We start from the raw sequence: 14,385 nt of genomic DNA, 5'->3' as shown, positions 1-14,385 counted from the left end.
AAAGCTAAAATAAATGAATGGGACTATATCAAATTAAAAAGCTTCTGCACAGCAAAAGAAACCATCAACCAAACCAAGAGGCAACCAATCAAACAGGAGAAGATATCTGCAAACAATACCTCCAAAAAGGGGCTAATATCCAAAATATATTTAAAAAACTCATACAACTAAACAACAACAAAAAAACACACAATGAAATTAAAAATTGTGCAAAGGACCTGAACAGACACTTCTCCCAAGAAGACATACAAATGACCAACAGGTATATGAAAAGATGTTCAACTTCACTAGCTATTAGGGAAATGCAAATCAAACCACAATGAGATACCTCCTCACACCTGTTAGAATAGCTATTGTCAACAAGACAAGTAATAACAAATGTTGGAGAGGTTGTGGAGAAAAAGGAACCCTCATACACTGCTGGTGGGAAGGTAAATTGGTACAATCACTATGGAAAACAATATGGAGGTTCCTCAACAAATTAAGACTAGAATTACCATATGACCCAGCAATCCGTGTTCTGGATATCGAACCAAAAAAATCTGAAAACATTTATCTGTAAAGATGTATGTACCCCTATGTTCACTGCAGCATTATTCATAGTGGCCAAGACATGGAGACAACCAAAGCGTCCTTCAATAGATGACTAGATAAAGAAGATGTGGTACAGATATGCAATGGAATATGAGTACTACTCAGCTATAAAAAAGATGATATACTGCCGTTTGCGACAACATGGATGAATCTTGAGATTACCATGCTAAGCAAAATAAGTCAGACAGAAAAAGTCGAGAATCATACGATTTCACTGATATGTGGGATATAAAACTGAAAGCAACAAACGAACACGACAAACAAACAAAAACTCACAAACACAGACAATAGTTTAGTGGTTACCAGAGGGTAAGAGGGGAAGTGAGTAGTAGAAGAGACTAAAGGGGGTCAAATATATGGTGATGGAAGGAGAACTGACTCTGGGTGGTAAACACACTATGTGATATATAGATGGTGCATTATAGAATTGTACATTTGAAATCTATATAATTTTACTAACCAGTGTCACCCCAATAAATTTAAAAATAAATAAAATTAAAAACAATAAATGAGGATACTAAAGGGACAGAGAAATTAAGTGACTTCCCAAAGTCACACAGCTTGTAAGTAGCAGAGTAAATAGTAAAAATTGTAAATGGTAAAATTATAAACGGTGGGCCGGCCTGGTGGCTCAGGTGGTTGGAGTGCCGTGCTCCTAATGCTGAGGTGGCTGGTTTGATTCCCACATGGGCCAGGGAGCTGTGCCCTGTACAGCTAAGATTGTGAAGAACAGCTCTCCCTGGAGCTGGGCTGCCATGAGCAGCGAGAGGTCAGAGAGAGCTGCGGTGGGCTGCTGTGTGCTGCCAGGAGCAGCCAGTGGCCAGCATGAGTGGCTGGCAGCCACCGTGAGTGGCCGGCAGCTGCTGTGAGCTTCTGTGAGTGGCCAACCGACAACTGGCGACCAACTACCTCAGCCGGGGGAGAGCGCAAGTCTCCTAATACCAGCATGGGCCAGGGAGCTGTGTCCTACACAACTAGACTGAGAAACAACAGCTTGAACCAGAGTGGTGGTGCGGGACGTGAGGGGGAGAGGCGGCAGAAAGTGGGGAGGGGGGGAATGGTAGAGGGTGGCCAGTTAGCTCAGTTGTTAGAGGACGGTGTCTTAACAACAAGGTTGCCTGTTCCATCCCCAAGTGGTCCATGTGAGCTGTGCCCTCCACAACTAGATTGAAACAACTACTTGACCTGGGGCTGATGGGTCCTGGAAAAGCACACTTAAACAAATAAAAGTTTTTGAAAAATTGTAAGTGGTAAAAATGGTTTTAATAATGGTAAAAGAGGTGAAATGGTAAATGATAAAACACTACCAATTCAGTCACCCTCTGAGAGACTGAGTTGGAAGCAAAGGTCATAGAACACTAAACAGGAAGGAACCAGGGCACAACTCAAGTGTCCTCAAGGCATAAAGTGGGCACAGGGTATAACAGGTATAACAGGGCTGATGTGGACCAAGAGAACCAGCTCCCTGGACCTGTCAGTTTGCAACGCTAAAAAGTCCAACATCTTTATAGATGAGCAACTAAGGCCCAGAGAGGAGAGGGTTTATCCAAGGTAGCAGAGCTCCTGAAAGGCCAGGAACAGACCCAAGACTCTCCTCTCTGAAATCTGGAGACCCACACTCAGAAAGGGAAGGTGGAAGGTGTTTTAGAGTTGAAGCCCTGAGGCAGGTCCTATGTGGACTCCGGCTGGAGGAGTCAGGGAGTTCGGATTTGACTGGGATACGATGAGAGGCTGCCCCTAAATGTTTGATTTAAATATGTAACCAGGAGGTGCAGTGTTCCCCCGAGCTAAGAGACATGTCCTTTCATTGAGACCTCAGTGCATTGGTGAACTGGTTGTTGTCCCTCCAGAAGGCTGTTCTCTAGCTCAGGGAATTTCCAGAAGTTTGGGCAGACTGAAATGTAATCTTTCCCTCAGGTCTCTCTTGACATCGCCCTCTTCTGGCCACTCTTAGCATCAGCATAGCCCAGGGAGAGGCCAAGGTTGACAGCATCAGGGATGGCTGTGGATGCTGGAGCTGGCCAAACCACACTCCCAAGATTCTCTACTTTACAGCCCTGTCCACCCATCCCATCCTGTCTGCGAAGAGTCGCACAACATGCTTGCCTAGGTTATCCAGCATTTTCTCCAAAATTACTGGAGAAAAATGAGACCTCAACAGGCAAATCTACCTCAGGGTTATTCCTCAAGGCTAAGACCAGGAGCTGGGAGCTCCCACAGACAGACTTATGCCTCTTTCACCTGAATTTGCAGCACCCAGCACACCAGAGGTGCTCAATACATTCCTGAACAAATTGGTCACTTCCCCATTCCAGACCCCAGCTGCCCACACCGCCTCTTACAGACCCCCAGCGCATACCCAGTAGAGTCAAGGATCTGACAGGTGCAGGCGATGGTTGATCCATTCTCTTTAGCCCCATCCCATTTTTGCAGCCTCAGTGTCACTCTTCTCTGGCAAGGTCACCATTCCTACAGTGCCCCAGGGACCCTTCTCCCTAGTCATGAGCTAGGTCCTGTGATGAATTGAGATACCTCAGTCAGAGCTCACGACCTGCTGATATTCTCTCAGATTACCCAGGAACCAAGTCTTCTGCCCACCTTTTCAACTCAGAAGCCCTAAAAGGTACAGCAATCAATGGGTTTTCTGAAGGAATCTTCCCGCACCGTAAGACCAGGCCCCTCGAGCCTGGTTTGATCTTCAACTCTCAGAAGATTCTCAGGTCTCACAACCCTCCAGGTCCTCTGGCCTCCTAGTAATCTGGTCTTTGTCGGATTTCACCCAATTCCAACCTGCCGGATGCCCAGCCTAGACCATAGCCACTGCTGTAGCAACACAAATAATTACAGTGCCATCATTATTCCATTTGCAGGGAACTTGCCCATAAATCATCTAAGTCCTCCTATAATTACAGTCACCGATTTAGAGGTGAGGAAACTGAGGCTACTAAAGGTCTCCAGGAAGTGAAGGAATTGGACTACCTGCCTATGATACTCCCACAGACCTGGCCAACCACCTGCCCTTCTGCGGATGGAGGCAGCCTCTTCCCTCTGTTGCTCATCTCTGCAGGCTGCCCAGTGAAAAGGCCAGTCCATGTCTAGAGATAAACACCACTACTACTGGCGGGGGTGGGCCTGGCCACCTGCCAGGAGCGGCTGGGGGGCCTCTGAGACCACCCTCTCCCTAGAGAGTGAGTACCCCTGTCCCTGGTGGTAACTGCCCCAGACCCATAGGCTCTCTTTATAACATGAGCTTGGGCCCTTCTGGGGCTGACGCCTCAACTATTCTGGCTCGGAAGCCGCTTCCCTCAGGACACACGAGCCGGTTGGTGGCTCGTGGGAAGCGGGAGCTGCAGCGCTCCGGCGGCGATTTGCGCCAGAAAGACCCGCGCGTCCCGGGGCGCCGATTCCTGGCGAGATTACCGCACCTGCCGGCTTCCATCTCCGCCTGCCCAGGGCGACCCCTAGGCCGGGACCACGCTAAGGGGCCACAGGGAAGTTTGCGGCAACTTGAGACATGCACATTCTTCCTCGGTTACCCCTTTCCATTTGCCTGGTGTGAAGCTTTTCGGTTTTTAAGAATTCTCTTCCAAGAGTAACCACAAGATGTTGGGAAACTTTGCCCGAAACTTAAAAATGCCGTGAAACCGGAGCCAGCGACTCCATCTGAGCCTGGGAACGCCTCGCCCAGCCTCGCTCCTCCACTCCAGCCCTGCGCTTCCGGCGGTGGCGGGTGCTGACCACCTGGCTGTCAGGCGGCCCCGGCGCCTGCCCCAGCCCTGAGCGCCCTCTAGGCCTTGGGCACCCTCCCTGATTCACTTCGGGAACCCTCCCGGGGCCGCCACTCCGTGCGCGCCGCTAACCAGGGACCGGGACGTCCCAGACCGAGTGGCATTTCAGCAGTTCATCTGGGGCATTGTTTTCCTGGGGAGCCCGGGGGACCTCGGGGGAGGGGAAGGGAGACCCGCCCCACCGACGGCAGCGCAGGCTTGCCCACCACCTTATTTGCATTTCAAAGGCAAACTTCTGCTGGACTTTTCCGGCGGCAGCGGCGGCGGCACCTACCGGCTTTGCACGGGTCGTGGTAATGCTCTAACTGCTGCTCCGTGCCCTCCTCGCCTTCCAGTGCCGTGTAGTCCGAGGCGGCGTCCGAGCGCTCCCCGAGCCCCTCCGCGTCGTGGGGCAGCGGCAGCAGCAGCAGCAGCAAAGGAGACAGCAGCAGTGGCCCAACGGCCCCGAGCGCAGTCGCCCGGGGCATGGTTGCGCGGGGTCGGCGAAGACCGAGGGAGTTGCGTGCGCGGAAAGCTGGGCTCGGGCGAGGGAAGGTGCACCGGGTCGATTCGGCGGCGGCCCGAGCGCGGAGGTTACGCGCTGCTGCCCAGCATGGCTCCGCGCGGAGCGAGCAGAGCGTGGAGCCCCCGTCCGCGTCGGGGCACCCAGGAAGCCGCCGCTCGGAGATACTTGCCCGGCGGCCGAGGCTGCGGCGGCTGCGACTGTGGCGGTGGTGGCGGTGGTTGGAGCAGTGGCCGCTCCGCCCCTCTCCACCCGGGATGCACCACACAGCCCTCGCTAGGGACCCCGGGCAGCCAATCACTCGGGCGCCCGAGGCGAAGCCCCTCCTCTTCCCGGCACCTCCGCAACTTCGGAGGAAGGGGAGCGAGGTGAAGATGCTGAAGGCAAGGACTCGGGGCCCGCGGCTCTCCCACCCAGCCGAGGGCGCCCTTCTCTGGGCGTCACCTCTGCCTATGGCCCCGGAGAACGCTGTTTCTTAAGATCAAGGCAGGACTTCCCGCCTTGTTTTATTCTCGTAACTCAGTTTACAACTCCCCAATGCGCACGTGGGTGAAGGCAGGCAGCACTGGTTACAGCTGGCGCGCAGGACCAGGAGTCCTATGTGATCTGGGAGGTCCGCTTTGCTACCAACTTGCTTTGTGCTTTTGGACAATCATTTCTCTGCAGGGATGAAGTGAATCTTCTCTGGTCGTTTTCAGAGCAGAAAAAAATAGATTTCGATCCTCAGCTTTCTCAGCATCCCTTCGTCCAATCATGATTTAACTGACGGATTTCCCCTCTAAGTGACCCTATCCTTTGGTAAATAGTCTAAGATGCTGCATACAGGCAAAAAGGCTGACAAATGAACAGCCGTATGTGCTATTTATGTTAAATTACAGACATGTTTTATTAAATAAGCCATTTACCATTAACGTGATGGAATAAAAATGACCAATTTCTGACATCTGGGGTTTTTTTTTTGCCAATTAAAAAATGCCCAAATAATTTAGGAGAATAATCAAGATATTTGAAACTCACTTATGTTGTCCCTTAAACGTAAAAATTGTCAGAACTGAGCCACTTTGATTTATAGACATAAAAGGTATTATTACCATGAGGTTTTATACAGACCGTTCATACAAGCAAAATTGCCCTAATCAAGAAGTAAAACACACCAATGTGTATAGTTTCAGCAACACGCCCAGAATTTTTTTTTTTTTTTTTTCATTTAAACTGCAAGCAGAATTGACTACACTTCCCTTTTGGTTTTCCACATGGTTTCACAGGCTCTGATAACAAAATAGTGGACAGGGAGCCCAGAGTAGGCTTTACACAGGACTCTAAATTTCCTGCATTATGATTATGTCTTCTCATCGAATAACTACAAGTCCTTCAAATCAGTAAAGGTTTTCAAGTTAACCACTGGAAGGGTGCTATTGGATATTTTCTCCTGGTCCTTGGAAAGAGATGCAAGTTGACCCTGCTTCATGCTATCAGTTTTCATCAAATGGGCACATACAGGATGGAGCCAGATTGGGCAAAAAGATCTGGTTAGGAACTGATAGGCAAAAGGAATTTGGGGGGAATGGATGCCAACAAATGGCAGGGAAGACCAAGTGGCCATTAAACAGGCAATGTGTGGGAGGCAGTTGAATGGCATTTCTGTCTGAATATTGGAAGGAGTCAAACCCAACGCCATAGTTCTCTGCATCCAACCCAGTGAAGGTCACCACCTGTCAGTAGACAAGTCCAGAGTCAACATCTAAAAAGCCTAACAAACTTTGTGACACTTCCAGGTCTCCAGATGGCACTAGGCAAATAGCCAACTGGCTTCCTCATTAGCAGGGAATTCCTCCGGAAAACAGATATTATAGGCAACCGCTTGTGCAAGCACTGAGGTTGTGAGCTTTCATGGCCTCTAATCCCCACCTGGTGAGTAGTTGCCAGCTCTTCTCACTGACACTTTGTCCAAATATTTTCAAAACAGTGGTGCTCCTGGATGAGCAAGTTGCAGTTTTATGTTAGAAGCCCTGATTAGATGCTACTTTTGCTATCAACCAATAATCAAAATATTTGGATCATAGACTAGAAAATTTAGATATGAACAATTCAAGTGATTAATTATTTTCTCATTTCTATGGTTCCTGATTTCACTTTTATATATTAAACTTCAATTTGGGTTCAATAATTTTTTAAATATGTATTTTTAATTTAAATCCTATGAAAAAACTAGAGATTTAAAATAAAAGGCCTTATGATACAAAGATGCTCAACCTTGTTCCATTATTAAATTCATATTATTTGTGACCTTACTCCCCCATTGCTCATCATCATGTGGAAAGTCTGCTAGTGGATATAAGCTTTTCCCCCTTTTTAGTCAGATGTCTGTCCTCCACCCCACTCATTCCATCTATACCCCAACACGCAGAGTGACCCATTTTTCTTGCAGTAGCTCTCAAATCTTCCCACATCTACCAAGTTTTAGCCTCCTGAACTACGACACACAGGCCACTTGGTCCTTTTGCCTTTCCAGGCTGCTACATAGCAGCAGCATCTCCTCCAAGGCGGGGAGCAGAACCTCCAGGGGAAAGTGAGCACTCTCTTCTGCTGGCTCATCCCGCAGTTACATTACTGACCACTGTGAAGGTATTTGGAGTCCTTTAGAGATGGTATTTTGACATATTTAATAATTACAATTTTAAGCAGCTGTTTAAATCCCTTTGTGGCTCTCCAAAGCCTTCATCCGAGCTCCTCAGGGTAGTATACCGGGCCCGCCAGCTACCATCAGGCTTCCTTTTACGATTCCAGCCTTGGCTCTTGCGACCTGTCTCTCCACTCTTGTCGCATTAAACACCATGCAGTCATCCTAATAGGGCCTTGCTGCTTCACACCTCCATGTCTTTGAGGGGGGCAACTTGGTAACCACACAGCCTGCACCTTCGTGCCAACAAGTATTACAGCAGCTACCACACTTATGACACTTACCTATTTCTGTCTGTCCTACGCTACTGGCCTGTAACTTGCAGCAGACCTATCTGACCATCTCCAATTTGGAACCACCTTCCGTGTATCTCTCTAGACGCGCCCCTGCCCCCTCCCCCCCACTTTCCCTTCAAGGTTAAGTCTTATAATTTTAGTGGCTTAGATTGAACCACTAAGAATAACTGTAACATCAGCCAGTTAAAATGACAGCAACTTCTCCCCATAAGCATCTCCTTCATTTTTTAAAAATTTGAAACTCTTATCGCCTTAAACACGTAAAACTTTGAAAATAATTTAAAATACATGTGTAGACTACATTGCCATTGACTACACATGTCCCAATGTAGGCTTGCTTTCCCCTTTTCTAATGTTAAACCATAGATTAACAGTTTAATAAAAGTTCTCACTTTGAAATCCAGAAGCTGGCTGTATCATCAGAACCCCTTATACTAAGATCCCCTAGTTCCAACCAGATGAAAGCTGTTCATTAGAGATCAAAAGTAATCCAAATTAGGTACCAACTTAAAGTATATGCCTAACAGGAATTGTCAAGTATTAGGTGTCAACTGGGACCGCTAATTAAATTAGGGGGAGAAAAGAATCAGGGAAGTTGACAAGGATTTAAATAACTAGTTAAAACTGAAGATGAAAAACAAAAAGTACAAACAGACCAGAAGAAACCAACCACTGATTCTGATGTAGCACAATAAATATAATCCCTTCCACGGGGACAGAACACTCGTTTTCAACGTGATCTCTCTACCTGTACTATCTGCTCCACAGGCTGGAGAGGTGACATTCCCATTTTATATTTAACAGCAGACAATAGGCCCCTAATCCTGATGATGTCTGCATGAAAATAAGAGACGCTTTAGCTATACTAGTTTCTTATCTATAAAATGTAGGTGTCTACTCTGTCAGCTTCACAGGATGGTTATAAGGGAACACATCTGAAACACCTCTGAAAAAGCAGGAAGTGCTAGACAAATGCAAACCATTATCAATCAGAAGAAAGACAGGCCTAAGGGTAGCGGGGTTTGAGTGTAGGAAATCGGTGCTTATATATAAAAAAAGTCAAAAGAATGATAATAAGAGAAAAATCATTTTAAAAAGACAATGCTTATTCATTGAACCATTCTTTCAAGTACATTTTCTTTCCCCCAAAATACAAAAGTTGAGAGGGAAATCAAATCTTAAATTCAAAATCCTTTGTTTCAGGGGTCAGCAAACTATGGCCCACTGGTTGTTTCTGTTTACTGTGCTTCCCCGAAAATAAGACCTAGCCAGACAATCAGCTCTAATGCGTCTTGTGGAGCAAAATTTGATATAAGACTTGGTCTTATTTTACTATAAGTAAATTATTTTATAGTAAAATAAGACCAGGTCTTATATAAGACCAGGGCTTATATTAATTTTTACTCCACAAGATGCATTAGAGCTGATTGTCTGGCTAGGTCTTATTTTCAGGGAAACAGGGCATATTGGAACACAGCCATACTCCTTAGTTTATGTATTACTGTCTGTTATGTAATAATATAGTCAAGTATTCACAACAGAGACCGTATGGTTCTCAAAGCCTCAAATATTTCCTATTTGGCTCTTTACAGAAAAGGTTTGCTGACCCCTGCTTTATTTAATTGTGGAAAACTATTAGTAATCTCTTCATATGCATGCCAACAATAATGGGCTATCCCTATGCTTGCTTCACCTGTTTCAAAAAGGGTAAGAAATAAAAAGTATCCAAGGGAAGTACATGGAACTTTTTATTACTTTTTTAAAATCCAACTTGTTAGATTAACAGACTAGATTAGAACCTCAAATGTATTTGATACATTTTATGTTGGATTTCTGTCACTAAAAAGCCAGTTGGAATATGGCCTACACAAACCAAGGGTGTATACAAAATGGGAGTAATCAGCGACCAGTCACCAATTGTCTGTGCTCTGTGGGAATTTATAGATTTATGTTTGACACAGTTCAAAGCCCAAGTAGGACTGCTTTTTCATGCATGTTCTATTGTCTTTCAAATAGAATTCCACATTTCTCCTTGCCTTAAGCTCTTACTTATGTTTAAAACTTGCAAATGACCTAAACTGATGAATTGGGGGCAACAGACAGAATGCTGCTTTATCAGTCAATTAGCAAGCCTAATTCACCAATAGGTACTTCAATGTAAGCAGCTTTCACAACAGTTCTTTATTTCCATTTTGCAATACAGTGAAGTAACAACTTAACTTTTACTTTTCTCTTTTCATACTTCTGCCTACAGCTCCAGTAAGAATGTCAAATCAGATGGCTTTTAGAAAATGATCACAGGAGAGAACTGGAGTTATTCCTCATACTGAATTTAAATCTTATAAATTTCAGCAGCTATACGTTAATTTTCTGTTCTTCCACCTCTAAATCTAGTCTGTCTATTTCTGCATACATTTCCAAATAATCTTCAAAAATTGTCACTTCTCTTACCTCTTTAACATCTTAATTGCTAAAATATAGCTTCATAACTATGGAATTTTTATGAAGATATAAAACATTAACGAATTCTTGGGTTTTCATGTGTCTCTATTCCTATTTATTATGTGTTCCAATAAATCAATAGGATGAAGCACTAAGACATGCTGAAATCTAAACTTAAAACTCAGATGGAACTACAGTATATGGATTACAAACAGGCTTTTCTTTCCCAGACTTCATATACAGAAGCCCTTCATATACAGAAGCCCTTCATATACAGAAGCCCTTCGGTATGTAGCTTTTCCTGAAAAAATTACATTAATACATTTCTTTTTTACATTTGTAAAAATTCAGGAAAATTTTAAATAACACATATTTGCAAGACATTTGGCATAAGGTGGTTAGTAAACATTTAAAAAACAAAAGCTTTATCAAAATGAATACAATTTGTGGATAAACCCTAAATAAAGTGGCTTTTGGAAGAACTGGAATTTGCAACAACTGCCTTTATAAAGAAGTCCATCCACTCTCAATGGAAAACACCCAAGCATACCATTCACTAGGTGAATGAACCATTCACCATACCATCCACTATTCAGATATCACCACAGGATAATGAATTCTAAGAGCATGGGGCTTGATTTATGGGCAAACCCTCTACAACCTAAGAGCCCAACACAATTTACTAAGGAATATTTTACCATCCCTCCAGCCATTACATTTCCACCTTATTCTATTTTTGTACTACGATAGATACACGAGTATATATAGATATATATCTATATCTATCTAAAATGATAATTACTAATGTAGCTAAATTTCAAGAGAAACATGCTTACAGATACAAGGGGAAAGTTTATCCTTAGTTGTTGATAGTGTTCAAAGCATCAACTGGGAAGTTGAGCAAATAACGTTAACAAATGAAAGACAGATAAGCAGCATTAATGGAGTGGAAAAACCCCACCTTTTAATTAACTTAAATACTATTTTATTTTACTATTCTACAACTGAGAGTTAGGGAGCCAAACCATTTGTGAACTATATCTTCTTCAAGATACACCACATCCAGCCCCTCTACAAAGCCATAAACCAATACACATTTCCTAAAGCACTTTTCAAGGTGATTTATATTCATTTTAATGGAGCTTTTAATGTTATTTGGAAATTAGAAAATGATTTTTCACTGAAGAATTCAAAGGACTTCAAATAGAGCTCAATTTAGAAGAAGGAACTGGTGTACCTGAAAGCAGCTAAACCACTCATTCTTTAAACACCCTACATCTTACCTGAAGATTCATGAGAAATTTCATTTTATTATGACAAAAGCTTGCTGTCCAATTTACACTCCATGAGACAGAATATACTGTCATAAGTACATGTGGTTAGAAAGTTATATAATATAAGCCATTAAATACTGACTTTTAGTTTCCTTTCTTATAAGATCTTAAAAGCAAGTAAGAAGGAAGAGAAAATCGGAGAACCAGTGTATTACATTTAATATAACACTTTGGCTTGAAGAAGAGAATTTACTTCTGATTAAATTTCTGTGTGCTAATGTCAGCCATACTTAAGAGGTAAGAAATAAAACTTTTCACTCTTTATAGTCCTTACATGCCACATGATAGGATGCAGTCTATTAATTTATGGAAACATTTTATAATGGAAACATCTTATGTAATTACTAATGGCATGATTTTCACAACAAGGTTTAAATACAGCTGTTTTGACTCTTTCTAAAAATACCAATATACAGTATTGTTTTAGGTGGTCATTTGCATAGCAAACTATTAAACTAGAAACTCAATGGTTCTAGGAAAACTTCACATTATGGATAGTTCCAGAAAGATGTATTCAAAATTAAAATCACTTCTCTTAGAAAACTGTAACCTTTTATTTGCTCATCCAATAGTAACCTAACCACTTTCACCCCATGCCCACTTCACACAGTACACCAACCTGAACAGATTTTGTGCCATAATTTAATTCAAAGGGCTTGCACTTGATGACTGCACTGGATAATCTAGATGTAAGCAAGTTTGGGGATTTTTAAAGTGTGGGTCCCCTGTATTAGAAAAGCATAGTTTATAGTATATTAAAAAACTGCATTCAGTAATATAGACTTTTGAAAAGATATCTTCAAATTGCAAACACATCTATTTTCACAAAACAATTTGGTCAGGAAATTTTATTTTAACATTCTAAAGCAGTAATGGCTTTAGATGTTACTTAAGTGCCCCAGACAGGATTAACAAAATTAAATGTTTCTAAATTACAAATTTAGCTCCTGTAGGAGTCTCAGAAAAGAAACAGAAGAAAACAATCCCCCCTCCCAAAAGAAGTAAGACACACACATTTTGAAGAAACCCCAATGTTTCATGCAGTGGTAGGCAAGATGTAAAAAGCCATCCAAATTCACACATTTCTACACCAATCAGCAGAAAAAAGTACTCCGTAGTCAATCTGTACATCCAAATGCATCTGGGAATCTATACCTACGTTACATTATTTAATGTTATGTACATTTATTACCCACCCCCCTGTTTTTAATAATTTTTTATGTAAAACCTTCATTCAAACCCAAAAAAGATGTAAGACTAACTTGGGGGGAAGAAAAGATAATCATTTTAAACATTCAGTTAAAATGTAGTTTATCTAAATCTCAAAATGTTTAATAAAAACAAGTATCTTCTCCATTTAACACTTCGCTTTCTAACTGTACAGTAAATTGCATTGTAGAGAGTACACCTCTATCTTCAGACTGTATCTTCTTTGGATGGAATTAAGATATAACTGGACAGTTTTAAGATAAATAAATGGGAAGTTGGTCCAACTAAGATGAGAGCAGATATATTACATGCAGGATTTAATATTTTTAATTCTCTCTTTAAAAAAAAAATGATGCAGTTGAATTGGGGGGGACAAAAAAGGTCAAAAAAGAACCCAGATTCAATATATAAAAATGTCCCACAATAGGCTGATGATAGCAGTAAAAATAAGAGAAAAAGTAATCTTTCTGGAACATCATTTTTCAATAACATAGAAACACTAAGTGCCAGGAAGATTTCTATTCATGTTATTTTAGCATCCAAGTTTCCCTCTATTTATTTTATCGGAACAAATGCTTTAAATAAACTATTTGTCCTCTTCACTGAAGAGAGCTGGTCTATTTCATCTTTAATGAGCTAGTTTTTGGGAAGATTAGCCATGTACTGTAGTAATGCCTACTGCATAAAATCCAAGCATTTGCTGTGAACAGTTGGAGAAAGCAGTCACTAAGAACCTAGGACCAATGGAAACAGATGTTACTTTAAAAGCCATCCACGAAAGACAGACCCACAAAGTACCCAGTGTTAAAGCCCAAATCTCTTCTTGCGCTTTTTCTGTCGTGCAAGTTCCACCCCTATGAAAGAGAAATTGATCCAAAGTTCCAGGTTTTCTTGGGTCTCTAGTCAATTTTCACATTAGTATAGATTTTTCGGACAAAGGCACTTGTTCCCATGTAACCAATTGCTCCTGTAAAGATAAAATAAGATATTTTGAAACAAATACATACAGAGCAGTACACATCATTTACTAAATGCCCCCTGCTCTGGAAAGTTATTCTGTTTTCAAGATACTGTCTTTGTTAGTATTCTTTCTGAACTTACTAAAATTGTATCATTTGTTTCACAAATCACCTGTTGCTGCCATATGCCAAGTTTGACCTGATGTAATATTTTTAGGATTAAGTATCAATTATTACATATATAATCAGTAACTATATAAATTAAAATATATCTCTTATAAAGCAAGAATAATTTGATAACAAAAGTTTATTGAATGAAAAAACTTTTTTTTAAACGTGAGCATACATTATTCTAGGTCATTAAACCAACATTAACACGTTCCCCAAATCATACGAAATTTTAGGGATAAGTAAGAAAGTGACTGGGAATTCTCTCAAGGAAGGCCTAAAGACAATGGCCCAATGGCATCTGAAGCTCTAGAGAAGAAGCATTTTCTTGAGGGTTTCTTTTTTATGTTTAAATTGTAGAAGCTGTATGGTTGGTAGAATGGAAGACATATTTGAAGGAATGAACGAGAGAG

At 42.2% G+C, this 14,385-nt stretch overlaps 2 protein-coding genes across 2 annotated transcripts in view; both read right to left on the bottom strand.

Annotated features, from left to right (window-relative positions):
• Positions 1-5,132, bottom strand: part of TLL2 (tolloid like 2) — a 115,254-nt gene extending 110,122 nt beyond the window's left edge. Inside the window, exon 1 of the mRNA XM_019725125.3 lies at positions 4,657-5,132. Coding sequence (XP_019580684.1) covers positions 4,657-4,849 — 193 coding nt within the window. The 5' untranslated portion in view covers positions 4,850-5,132. The remainder of the gene's footprint in view (positions 1-4,656) is intronic.
• Positions 5,133-12,469: 7,337 nt separating this feature from the next.
• Positions 12,470-14,385, bottom strand: part of TM9SF3 (transmembrane 9 superfamily member 3) — a 57,347-nt gene continuing 55,431 nt past the window's right edge. The window contains exon 15 of the mRNA XM_019724781.3: positions 12,470-13,812. Within this exon, the coding sequence (XP_019580340.1) occupies positions 13,745-13,812 (68 nt within the window). The 3' untranslated portion in view covers positions 12,470-13,744. The remainder of the gene's footprint in view (positions 13,813-14,385) is intronic.

The sequence above is a fragment of the Rhinolophus sinicus genome, chromosome 15, assembly GCF_057876585.1.
Source record: "Rhinolophus sinicus isolate RSI-liver-muscle chromosome 15, RSI-T2T, whole genome shotgun sequence".
Taxonomy (NCBI): domain Eukaryota; kingdom Metazoa; phylum Chordata; class Mammalia; order Chiroptera; family Rhinolophidae; genus Rhinolophus; species Rhinolophus sinicus.
This window is presented reverse-complemented; position numbering and strand designations above follow the sequence as displayed.